The 13,377-nt window shown below is 37.5% G+C and overlaps 1 protein-coding gene and 1 pseudogene across 5 annotated transcripts in view; both read left to right on the forward strand.

Annotated features, from left to right (window-relative positions):
* The first annotated feature begins 896 nt into the window (after positions 1–896).
* On the forward strand, positions 897–1,599 carry LOC113196586 (myelin protein zero-like protein 1 pseudogene; annotated as a pseudogene).
* A 3,384-nt stretch (positions 1,600–4,983) lies between these two features.
* Acbd5 (acyl-CoA binding domain containing 5) overlaps positions 4,984–13,377 on the forward strand; it is a 45,310-nt gene continuing 36,916 nt past the window's right edge. For 2 of the 5 annotated variants that reach the window (XM_077802437.1, XM_077802433.1), the window contains exons 1-3: positions 6,061–6,257; positions 6,449–6,620; positions 11,722–11,842. In XM_077802437.1, coding sequence (XP_077658563.1) covers positions 6,243–6,257; positions 6,449–6,620; positions 11,722–11,842 — 308 coding nt within the window. In that variant the 5' untranslated portion in view covers positions 6,061–6,242. Of the gene's footprint in view, positions 5,062–6,060; positions 6,258–6,398; positions 6,621–11,721; positions 11,843–13,377 lie in introns of those variants that run through there. The other 3 variants (XM_077802434.1, XM_077802435.1, XM_077802436.1) reach the window with 3 other exon arrangements.

The raw sequence follows: 13,377 nt of genomic DNA on the forward strand, positions 1-13,377 counted from the left end.
CAATTCCAAGCCAACAAAAAAGCAATGCTGGAGGCATCACAATACTGGATTTGAAAATATACTACAGAACTATAGTAACAAAAACTGCATGGTTCTGGCATAAAATCATAAAGATAGATCAAGGGTTAAGAGTAGAAGTCCCAGAGACAAATCACAAAGATACAATCATCTGATCCTTGACAAAGACACTAAAAACATATGTTGAAGAAGAGCCAATCTTTTAAACATGTTGCTGAGAACACTGTATACCCACATGTAGAATAATGAAAGTAGACCTCTATCTCTCATCCTGCACTAAAGTCAACTCAAAATGGATTAAAGACAACCTAGGAATTAGACCAGAAACTTTGTAATTGCAAGGAGAAAATGTAGGGTCAACATTCCAAGATATAGGTAGATGTTGGCAATGACTTCCTCAGTAAGATTCCTAAAGCTCAGGAAATAAAACCAGGAATTAATAAACGATCAGACATAAAAAAAAATCTTCTATGCAGAAAAGGAAACAAGAGTGGGAAGAGGGAGTACCTATAGAATAGAAGAAAATCTTTCCTAGCTACTACTCTGACATAGAATTAATATCCACAATACATAAAGAGCTCGAAAAAAAATGCCTCCAAAAAACCAAGTAACCCAATCAACATACAGGCACATGAACTACAGACACTTTTCAAGAGAAGAAATATAAATGGCTAACAAATATATGAAAAAAACATTTTCAACAACTATCATTTAGGAAAATGCAACTCAAACTACCATGAAGGCTGGGGTTATGGCTTAGAGGAGAGTGCTTGCCTAACATGCGTGAAGCACTGGGTTCGATCCTCAGCACCACATAAAAGTAAAATAAAGATATTGTGTCTACCTGTAACTAAAAAATAAATATTAAAAAAACTACCATGAGATTTCATCATACTCCTGTTAAAATGATGGCCATCAAGAATACAAACAAGGTAGAGGTACAGAGTAGCAGCAGTGAGACAGCTGTAGTGGGGAGCTGGTCCAGTGCCCATAGGGGCAGCTGCAGCAGTGGCAGGACCATAGCAGTGCCAGTAGGAGCTGGCACAGGAATAACAGCTTCAGGCCACAGGCCCTGGCCATAGCTACTGCTGACCCTGATACTTGTGCTATCAAATGCAGGAGTGTCAGCTTTGGCAGCATACATACCAAAAGAAATCTTTGTGTCAAACAGGACACAAGGGAAGCTGATGTGCAATTTCAAGACTGTTAACACCAGCATCGGGTTGATCTTTATCTCCTGAAGTTTCCAGCCCAAGGGGGCCTAAACTAGTGTGTTGTTTTTCTGCTACTCCCAAGGTGAAGTGTACCTTGGGAACTATCCACCATTTAAGGGCTGGAGACCTTCATAAGAAAAGTGCATCAATCAACATAGAAAATATACAGTTTATACACAATGGCACCTATACCTGTGATGTCAAGAACACTCCCTTTGGTTGGCACATTAGGCTTTATGGTTGAAAAAGACAGTCTGTCCTTTTTCCAGTCTGGGTTGTGGTGGGTATAGTTTCTGCTGTGGTCATAGGTCTAACTCTGCTGGTCAGCGTGATCCTGGAAGTTCTCTATAGAAGGAAAAACTCCTAAATGGAACATTTTTACAGTATTTTGGGGGCTGTAAATTAGTACAACCACTATGGAAATCAATATGAAGTTTCCTCAAAAGACTAGGAATAGAACCACCATATATTCCAGCTATACCATGACTTTAGTATAACCAGAGTTACCCTAAAGAATCAAAGTCATTATACTATAGTGATTCATGCATACCCATGTTTATATAAGCAGAATTCACAATAGCCAAATTATGGACCCAGCCTAGGTGTCTGTTGATGGATATATGGATAAAGAAAATGTATATATACACAATGGAATTTTATTCAGCCATAAAGAAGAATGAAATTGTGTCACTGAAGAAAAATGGTTGGAACTTGATAGTATTATGTTAAATGAAATAAGACTCAGAAAGTCAAGGGTCATAAGTTTTTTTCTCATACATAAAGGTAGAGAGAAAAAAGGAAAGAAAAATGTTGGAAGGGGATCTCTTGAAAATAAAAAGAAAATGACTAGAAAAGAGGAAGGAAAACAGAAGGAGGCAGTGGAGGAGGGAAGGGGGGTTCTAGGGAATTATATTAACCAAATTATATTATTATATTGTGTGCATGTACACATATGTACCAACAAATTCCACTATTATGTACAATATAATGAACTAATTAAAATAAATAATAAAGTAAATAAAAACCCCTACAAATTTGTAGGTTATTGCCAGCATGCATTTCATTGCCTTCAATTCCCTACATCACAAAGGTACTAAGTTTCCAATCTTCATTACACAGACACACACACTCCACATGAATCTGTCATATTGCAGCTAAACTTCTTGGATTCCATATTTTTTCTTCCTTAATTTTATCAGCGAGGACTGTTCTAGTTTTACATAATGTGAATTCAACCTGAATGGTTTAAAAACAAAACAGAAATATGTATAAAGAATTTACTGCAGTGTGCAGTGGCACACACCTGTAATCCCAGCGGTTCAAGAGGTTGAGGCAGGAAGATTGCGGGTTTAAAGCCAGCCTCAGCAAAAATGAGGCACTATGCAACTCAGTGAGACTCTGTCTCTAAATAAAATACAAAATAGGGATATGGCTCAGTGGTCGAGTGCCCCTGAGTTTAATGCCCAGTACAAAAAAAAAAAAAAAAAAAACTTACTGGCTTGCTAAAAAGTCAAGAAAAACAGGTTCAGGAAGGGCTAGATCTAGGACTCAAAAAAACCAAAAAACAAAACAAAACAAAACAAAAAACACCTTCCCGAATTCAGCTTCTCTCTAGCTGTGGTTTCCTGCACAATAGATGATATTTTCAACCAGGTGCTCCCCTTTTAATGTAAAGGTGATTAGATGAAGCTGTATAGATAATGACCACCACAGAAAATAAGGTTCTTTTTTCCCACTGGTTCCCATAAAACCTCATGATTGCAGCCAGGTTTGTATGTTCCACAGCTGAATACATTAGACTAGCCAGGATAATACAATATAGTAATTGAATAGGTAGGTATATATAATACGTGAGATGACCATCCTGGTTTTCTTGGGACTGTCCTGGTTTTGCCTGTGAAGTCCTGTTTCACAGTAAACCTCTCAGTCCCAGGTAAATGAAGATGGTTGTTCACCCCAGCTTACATGTGTACCAAAAGGATGGGGTTGTTTCCAAACTTCAGCAGGTGAGAATGGTTGTAACAGCAGGGAATGAAAGCTAAACAGGTGGAAAACATCAACATGTACATGTAAACTAGAGAAGTATGCTGATCAACACGGTGGCCACATGTGCCTGCTGACCACTTGAGACTGTAGTAATCTATAGTTTAGTTTGAATGTAGCTCTGAATTAAAATATGCAGTAAATGCAAAAAATACAATGGATTTCAAAAACTGTGAATGAAAACAATGTAAAGCTTCTTAATAATTGTTTTTATATTGAAATGATCATGTTTAAAATATATTGAGCTAAATATTAAAATTAAAAACTTTATTTTTAACTGATACAAAAACATAATTGTATGTTTTTATGGGGTACTACTGTGATTTTTTTTGATACATGTACACATTGTAATGTTCAAACATCTATCTCCTTGAACATCGATCATTTCTTTATACTGAAAGCATTCAAACTTTTAGCTTTTTGAAATACACAGTACATTATCATTATCCATAGTCATCCTACAGGGCAGTATCAGAACTACTTACTCCTATCTAACTATGAGCAAACTCAAATCTCTTTTTAAAAATTTTTTTATTTCTATGTGGTGCTGAGGATGCCAGGCAAGCGCTCTACCACTGAGCCACAATCCCAGCCCACAAATCTCTTTTCTTTTCTCTACTTTCCAAGATCTGGTAACCACAATTCTACTCTTAACTTCTGAGATTGATTTTTTTTTTTTTTTATATTCCACATGAGTGAGATCATATGGTACTTGTTTTTCTGGGTCTGGTCCATGTTGTTATGAACAACAAGATTTTGTTCTTTAAGGCTGAAAAGTATTCTGCGGTGTACATGTACCTTATTTCCTTTATCTATTTAGTTGATGGATACTTAGGTAGTTTCCACTTCTTGGCAAAAACAAAAACAAGCAAAGAAAATAAACTAACAAAAAACAACAACAAAAACAACAAAATCCTACTTGAAAAAAATCATTACCTGAATAACTTCAATTTCCTTTATTCTACGCTATTGTTTGTAACTGGAAATCTATACAACCAGGAAATGGAAATTCAGTGTATCACTGGCAGAGCTCGCACATTCATAATTACCTAAAGAGCAACAATGAGTAGCTCATTACAAAATCCCAATGACGAGTTGTCAAAATGAAGTCTTAGAAGTAAACATCCAAAATATTTTAATTAATATGCATAACTAGCAACACATATATTATCATATTAAACACATAAAATCATTCCAGTTTGAATAAGTTAAAGTTGCTAACATCTTCCTTTGTTGTGCTGGGAAAAGGCCAAATTTGGGGATTATATGAATCTTGGCTCTGGTGCTTATTAAATCCTAGGGCCTTGGGCAGTTTCGCTAGTAAAAGCTTCCATTTCCTCATTCATAAATACCCTACAGCATTTTCGGAGTGTCTGGAGACTGTCAAAACACTAGCCACTCACTAAACGGAAGTCTTTATTACGGTACTCTTTGGCCTTCATATATGATCTCAACGTTAATAAGCACCAAGGTCAAGAAACTAAACCCGTCTCCCGACCACGTCCAGTCACATTAGGATACCTCTCCAACAAGCCACTTAGTCCCTTTTGCTAGAAGCGGATGTGGCCCCGCGAAGGATCACAAAGCGCGACCCAGCCGTGAGGAGGGATTTCCGCCAAACGCCGGGAGGGTGGGCCATACCCAGAAGCCCACCGGAACAGGCGGGAGGAACGCCGGCTCCCGGAAGCGCCGCGGAGGAAGGACTACATTTCCCATAAGTCGGCAGGGCAGGGCGAGGGGTGGGCGTCGGGGACATTACCGGACAGGCCTTGCCGGCAGTACTAAGGTAAATGCCGGCACCGCGGCTCGAAGAGAAAAGTCACTTAGGATCCGCGACTAGATTTGTGCTAGTAACCCCTCTAACCCATCCTGAACCGACAGAAACGATGCTCCCAGTGGGGCGACTTTTGAGATTTCCGAGTCGCACCCCTCCGCTCCGGCAACCCTAGACAACACACCCCTTACGGGTCTGGGGGCGCTTTCCCAATGCCCAAGGAAGCGGGGGAGCTGTGCTTGCTCCGGGAAGGCCCAGGGTATCTCTTTGTAGGTTTGACGGTTCGTGTAGGGTCCTCTAACGCCCCTCCCCCACGCCCAATCCCCTTTTAAGTCGGGCTGGAGAAGGGATGTGCTGGGCTTCCTGGGGCTCAAAGAAAGGGGTCTTGTAGGGGAAGGTGCCCCCCTTCCGACCCAGTCGAGTAGCGGACGACCTCCTTTGATTGCTTCTCGGACATCCTTGGCTGGGGCGGTGAAAGCTGTCATAAACTTGGGGGCCAAGCATCTCCATCCAAAGTCCCCATCCTGTACCTTTTGGAGTGGTATCTCGGTGCCGTTGGTGAGGCTAAGAGACTTGCGCTAGGTCACAGAATCCAAGTGGCAGAATGAAAGGTTCTCACCGAGCCTGTCTGGATCTAAAGCTCTTTGCTTCTGACCCATTACCTTCCTCAAGCCCTATCCTAAGAGAAGTCAGGAGCTGGGGACTGCACAATCTTTCGCGTTTGGTTTTCTTTTTCTTTTCTTGTTTTTGTCCGGAGAGACCCACGCGCGTCCTTAGGGCCCAGGGGCAGAACCCAACCCCGTGATCCCAGAGTATAGCGACCTCGTTTCCCACCCTCGTGAACAAAACCGAGCACAGAGTCTTCCCCTGACCAATCCGGGTCGGTGGTCCCTTGGACAGCAGTCTCTCCTTTCGCCTCTCCCAGGTCCTTTTCTGGGGACGCACGGGAGGCGCGCGTCTGCGCCACGAGGCGGGTGGGAGGGGTTTGCTGCGCGGCGGCGGCGGCGGCAGCAGCGGCGGCTGCGGCAGCTGGTGGGTCCTGCGGTGACTCCGGGGCGGGGCTGTGGGCAGGGTGCCGATTGAAAGATCTACTCCGCGGGAATGGGGGGTGTGGTTGTTCGGCCAGCGTCCTTCGAGTGGGAGAGTGGCTCCGCGACCACCGGTGGCCGGACCCCCTCTGCCTTCTGCTAGAGATGCTTTTCCTCTCGGTGAGTTAATTTTTTGTCGTCGCGGGCAGGGTTCTGGTTCTTAGTCACGCCCCGGGGAAGAGGAAGGAGCAAGGCCACCTCGATGTGTGTGTGGCCTGGATAGAACAGGGCAAAGGGGGAACTGACCAGCTGCACTCCTAGGCCTCCTCCCTTTGAGGCATGTTGATCCGCGGCTGCGCTGCATGTTCCAGTTTCATGCAGGCTCCTGGGAAAGCTGGTGCTGCTGCTGCTGCTGCCTGATTCCTGCCGACCGATCTTGGGACCGGGGCCCGCGCTGGCGGCTGGAGATGGCGGACACTAGATCGGTCCATGAAACCAGGTTTGAGGCGGCCGTGAAGGTGATCCAGAGTTTGCCGAAAAATGGTACGTGCACTGGGCCCCGCTGGAAAAGCCTTCCGAAGAGGCCCCAGGTCTCTAAACCTCACCTTCTTTAACCTTCTTTCTGGTTCAAGCCTGGCTTATTTAGCCTACTTTTTTCCTGTGTTGTAAAGGCATGTAATTGGTAGGGGAGGTATTGAATGTGAATTAACGACCTGCTGATCTTTGAAGCCACAGACAAATTTGTTATCCACGTTTTAAGTTCTTTAGATTGTTAAAAACGAAAGTCTTCTCATTTAATGACTGCGGATTTGTTAAAAAAAATTCTGGGATGGGATACCTGGTACCCTATACTCGAAAATCTACAATTCAAACCTTTTGAAAACTTTTGCTATGAAGTAAGGGAAAGGAAGAAGTAAAGGAAAGGAAAAAATAGCAATATTCATTTGTAAAACGATTTCTTTTTATTTTAATAAATATAGTACCTTTTTTTGCTGCTATTCGTTGTATTAGCATTTTGTTTTGTTTAACATATACTTATATTGGACCTTCTTTGCAGCTTGTGGGGAAAGATCTATTGTTCTCTTTCTTTTAGTATGTCATTTCTTTGTTTATCTTTGGTTTTCAGTAATTTGACTATGATGTGTTTAGATGTGTTTTTTCTTCTTATTTATCCTGTTTACAGTTTGTAAACTGTAAATTGTAATTTTATTTTTGGGCAGTGTTGGAAAGTTTTTCAGCCATTATTTATTTTTTTCCCCCCCTTTTCTAAATAGAGTGGCTTGGGGAGGGAGATTTTCACTTTGCAATTCATGTTCTTTGCATCATAAGGATTATTTTAAATCATAAACTAGTTTTTAAAAATGCTTTTAAGCACTATTACTGTACCAGAGTGGGAAACCTGACTATATAAACATATTACTAGAGTATTTAATATCATCTTCTTGGTTTTCATTAATCATATTTGGCTAAGTAATGAATCTTCAGTACAGTTCACTCAAAAATTCGCTAAGTGTAGATTCAGAAAGTTTTGTAGAGCTGGTACTTAGGCTGAATGATGCCCTGGGTTCAATCCCAGTGACACCCTTGGAAAAAAGAAAAAAGAAAGTTATGAAAACAAATGTACAGAAAAAATAATGTTCCCTTTTGTAATCCCCCCTCCCGCCCCCACTTTGTATTGAACTTAGGGAGGCTCTGAGGTATATCCCCAGCCCTTTAAAATTTTTTTATTTTGCATTGAATTTGTGATTCTCTGCCTTAGTCTCCTGATTCTTTTATACTTTCAAACATTCCATTGAAGGAGGTCATAGAGAGGATTGAAAGTTAAGCTAGAAGAAACAAAATATATAGAAATAACATAGGAATTTATTTAAGTATTGATATTTTAATGTTAGGTTAAGGGTGTTTATAAAAGGTATGATTCCAAGAGTTTTATATAAGTAGTACAAATTTTTTGAAAATTGAAAAAGCTAGACTTAATGTCTGCTGCCTACTTTTTTTTTTTAACATTTTAGTCAACTTACTAAAAAAAACTCATGTAAATTAATTAAAGAGTTTGTATTTACTTAACATTTTAGAAGGCATTACAAAGTTAAAATTAACAATAGTATTGGAGGTGTAGCTTAGTGACGAAGTTCAGACTTAGCATGCAGGATACCCTGAGTGTGATCCCCAGCATCTGTCCCCCACTGGCTCCCCACAAAGATCATGTTATTTTTCTGAAACTGAACTAATATTCATTGAACCACAAGTTTGTTATAACGAATTATTAAATATTTTTATTTTAAATTAATTTTTTTCAGGAGGGAAAGTTTATTTTGGTTCACAGGAATTATTAAATGTTTTTATAAAACACTGTTTTTAAAAATTGGTCTGCTCTGATCTATTTTACAAAAAGCAAAATCTTATAGTTTTGTTTTTATTGCTTAATATTTAATAGTAAATTCTTTTTTTTTTTTTTGGTAGTGGGGATTGAGCCCAAGGGTGCTTAATCACTGAGCCATATTCCCAGCACTTTTTATTTTTTATTTTGAAACAGGGTCTCCCTAAGTTGCTTAGAGCCTCACTAAATTGCTGAGACTGGCCCTGAACTTGAGATTCTTCTGTCTCTACCTCCTGAGCTGCTGGGATCACAGGTGTGCATCACCACTCCTGGCTTTTTAAAAACAATTTTATTTTGAGACAGGGTTTAGCTATGTTGGTTAGGGCCTTAAGGCGCTAAGTGCAATAATGACCTTGATTTTTAGAAATATAAATTCTTAGATAATATTTCAAATACATATATTAAGTATGTCATGTGAGTGCCTCAAAGACAAAGGATCAGATACATCATACTTTTTCTGCAATCTTACAGCGCAGAATATGTTCAATAATTTTTTTGTTTGTTTGGGTTTTTTTTTTTTTTTTTTGGTACCAGGGATTGAACCCAGGGCACTTGAGCTAAGGATCTTCCTAAGTTGCTTAGGGCCTCACTAAATTGCTGAGATTCGCTTTGAACTTGCATCCCTCCTGCTTCAGCCTAACAAGTTTCTAGGATTATAGGAGAGTGCCATTGCATCTGGCAAGTTTTTTTTTTTTTTTTAATGTAAAGTATGTGTCATTGAGCTAAGCCTGTAAACCTTTAAATCTTAACTTTGTGGGCTGGGGGTATAGCTCAGTTGATAGAATGCTTACCTCGAATGCACAAGGCCCTGGATTCAATCTCAAGCACCATACACACAAAATATCTTACTTTGTTGGCTTACTGAAGACATTAAGAGATGAGGTTTTTGAATTTTCAAATGTAGATTTGTGTTACTCATTGGTAACCATTTTTAACAATTTTTTCTGCATTTTTTCCTTTGTTGCATAAAAAACAACTATATCATTGAAACACTGTATCTAGTAGATACTCCCAAATGTGCCTGTATTATATAGATAATTATTATTGTGATTGGGGATTAATTATTCATTCTTTTTTTAAAAAAACATTTTTTATTTTTTTGGAAGTAGTTGGAAACAATACCTTTATTATTCATTCTTGATTAGACCTGAAACACCAGTTCTCAGTTTGTCAGTGTTGTAATTTCCATTTTTATAAATGACTAGCTTTTGATTCACATGTTATCTGTTTAGTATGAAGTCATGAAGTTTTCAAAATACCTTCTTACAGTTTTTGTTTGTATAATAATTTTTGCTTTGAAAGTAATATGCACTAATGTTAAAAATTTAAACAAATGCCAGGTGTGGTGGCATTTGCCTGTAATTCCACCTATTCAAGAGGTTGAGGCAGGAGGATCTCAAGTTCAAGGACAGCCTGGGCAACTTAATGAGATCCTGTTTCAAAGTAAAAGAAAATTGACTGAGGATGTAGCTCAGAGATAGATTGCTTGCTAAGCATGTTTAGTCCCTAATACTGAAAAAAAAAAAATTAACATAGGTAAGTAAAAAGGAAAATAAAATAATCTGTGTATCTACTATCCAGAGGTAGCTCCTTTTAACATTTTGATGTATAGCCTTTTGATGTACTTTTCATGTATGTAAATTCTTATTTTGTAAAAATAGATCACATTGTATATGCTGTTTTTAACCTATAGTTTATAGAAGATCATGAAATTTATCAGGCCGTTATTGGGGCTATCATTATAATATATTCTGTTACTTGTGTGTATCATAATTATCTAGTCAGTTATCTATTAACAAAAAAACTAGCATTCCAATTCTTCATTTTAAGAATATTGTAGCTGGGTGTGGTGGCACACACCTGTAATCCCATTTACTCTGGAGGCTGAAACAAGAGAATTACAAATTTGATTCCAGCCTTAGCAACTTAGTGAGACAGCATTTCAAAATAAAAAATAAGAAGCATGTATGAATACATGATGGTGTAACTCTAGTTTGTGTACAACCCGAGAGATGAAAAATTATGATCTATTTGTATAACATGAATTGTAATGCATTCTGCTGTTGTATATAAAAAATTAGAATAAATTTTAAAAAATAAGAAGGGCTGAGGATGCAGTTCAGTGGCAGAGAGCTCCTGAGATCAATTCACAGTGTGGGAAAAAGAATTATATTCCAACTTATGGTACTTGAGTATACACTTTGAAAATTTCAAATATAAAAGAGGTTATGAATATTGATAGATATGCTAGAAGCATATATGAAGACTTATCTTCAAAAAACTGATATAACCAAAATTACAAAGGTAGAAATTGAGAAATCTGTTTTATATTGCATTAGTTCTTTTTCCACTAAAGTACACACTGGTTGGCTTTGGCCAAAGTTCCTTATCCAGTGGGAAATTGAAATTTGGCCAAGAGGAGTTGGATTTTTTATTGTTGATACTTTATTAACCAAAGTATGTTTCTAACTTTTTTTCATTTATGCTAGTCAGCTTTGATTTTTCACAAGCTTTATTTTGCTTAATAACATTATTCTGTACTTCCATATTTAAATTATTTTTTATTTATTGATGGACACAAAACCTTTAATTTAATTTATTTATTTTTATGTGGTGCTGAGGATTGAACCCAGGGTCTTGCACGTGGTAGGCAAGCACTCTACCACTGAACTGCAACCCCAGCCCTATACTTCCATATATTTTATGTGATGTTTTCTGGTTATTTTTGGTTATTTTGGTTATACCCTTAGAGTGTTTATTCATTTTATTTATTTACTTACTTATTTACTTACTGACTGACTGACTGACTGACTTATTTATTTTTTGGTACAGATATTGAACCCAGAGATGCTTAAACATCTTGTTTTCTTGTCTTGCCCAAGATTTTCCTATTTGTGTAAGACTGATGAAGACACATCCCCGGCCCTTTTTAATTTTTATTTTGAGACAGTTTCACTAAGTTGCTTACGGCCTCGCTAAGTTGCTGAGGGTGGCTTTGAATTCAAAATCCTTCTGCCTCAGCCTCCCAAGCGTCTGAATCGTGTTTAGCATTGTTTAAGTTCAAAGTTTCAGTTTTTTTTTTTTTAATCAAAGGAGCAGATTAATTAATAAAACTGCCATAACTTTTGTGTCTAAGATAGAAAAAATTATCTGACTATTAAAATATCAGAGCACTATTAGTACTGCATGGCTAAGCTAATATACAACCATAGGTTATCAGTGTTATTCCCCAAGTAATTTGTATTTAATGTATGTTTCCAATAGGTTCATTCCAGCCAACAAATGAAATGATGCTCAAGTTCTATAGCTTCTATAAACAGGCAACTGAAGGACCCTGTAAGCTTTCAAGACCTGGATTCTGGGATCCTATTGGAAGATATAAATGGTAATTTCATTTATAGAGCCAAGAAAGGATTTCAATTTTAATAATTATCACACAGCTATTACTTATGTGGTTATATACTATTCAGTGCATAAAATATCCTAGGTGTACTGCATATAGTTTTTTCCCTCTAGGTGCTCTTCAATACAGTCTTACTTACACAAATAGGAAAATCTTGGGCAAGACAAGAAAACAGTAAACCAAGAGGTTAGGTGCATCAAAAACAAAGGATTTTCAGTTCACTTTCTTATAGTTTTTCTTTTTTAAAAAGCAACTCTTTTTTTTTTTTATTTTAAGAGAGAGGTGAGAGAGAGAGAGAGACAGACAGAGAGAATTTTTAATATTTATTTTTTAGTTTTTGGTGGACACAACATCTTTGTTTGTATGTGGTGCTGAGGATCGAACCCGGGCCGCACGCATGCCAGGTCAGCGCGCTACCACTTGAGCCACATCCCCAGCCCTTAAAGCAACTCTTGAACTAAGTAGTTTTTCCTTTTTTAAATCTCAAAGCAACTCTTGAACTAAGTACAAGAGATAAACTTTCCTGCCTCTTTTAGCTGCCAAGAAAAGTAATGACTTTTGTTCATCAACTGATACTGTTTGCTTTGAGCCTTTCAGATAATATGTAACTAGAAATATGACTCAGGTACTGCCATGTTAACTTTTTATCTCGGCTATTACTTCTGAGCCACTGCATTTGAGTATAAATTTGGTTTTTAATACAATTAAAGAATGATAAGTTATTGATGTTGTTATCATTTTCCCAGTCCACTTACATTTGATATTTTTAAAATACCATTGCACACTTTACGAATGTCTCACAAAAGTCCATTTTCAACTGTACCTTTTAACAAAGTATGTTAATTGATGAAGCATGTTTAAGAGCCACTAAAAGTACTAAATATGATACTTCCAGTAAGATATTTATGAATGATAATAAAGTAATAGGTTAAACGAAATAGCAATATGTTCTTTGTTTCAAGAAAATTTACTTATTTGCTTAACATTTTTTCCCTAGAATTGAACTTCAGTGAAGTTAAATTCCTTCTGGGAAAAATGTATAAAAAGAGAGATTTTCATATTAGGCAAATATTTCAAGGAATTTAAACACTTTCTTACCTTCATATTTTCATTTTTTTAGAAGTAAGGAACCATTTTTAGTTTTTGTTCTAGTGTATACATTACTTTTATTTCAATTAGTGGAAACTTTTAACCAAAACTTCTATTCATTTAAAACATAGCTGTGGCAGTAGACTTCTAAAATGTTCATTTCCACTACTGTTTTGTATAATTATATGTAAAAACTTTTAAAGAATTCTTAGGCAATATTTATGAGTAGCTTACAGTTTCTGTGATGTATTAATATCTGGATAGGTTATTTACTTATTGTTTTAATGCTATTTAATTTGCCATTTCTTTTTGTTTTGATAGTTCTCTTCCAGGTGACATATTTGGTAATGAGATTTTTTTGGAAACATAATAATGGCTTTAAGTAGAACCTATTTTAAATTAATTGACCATATAGTGTCAACTATAAG

Source organism: Urocitellus parryii, chromosome 9, assembly GCF_045843805.1.
Source record: "Urocitellus parryii isolate mUroPar1 chromosome 9, mUroPar1.hap1, whole genome shotgun sequence".
NCBI classification, from domain to species: domain Eukaryota; kingdom Metazoa; phylum Chordata; class Mammalia; order Rodentia; family Sciuridae; genus Urocitellus; species Urocitellus parryii.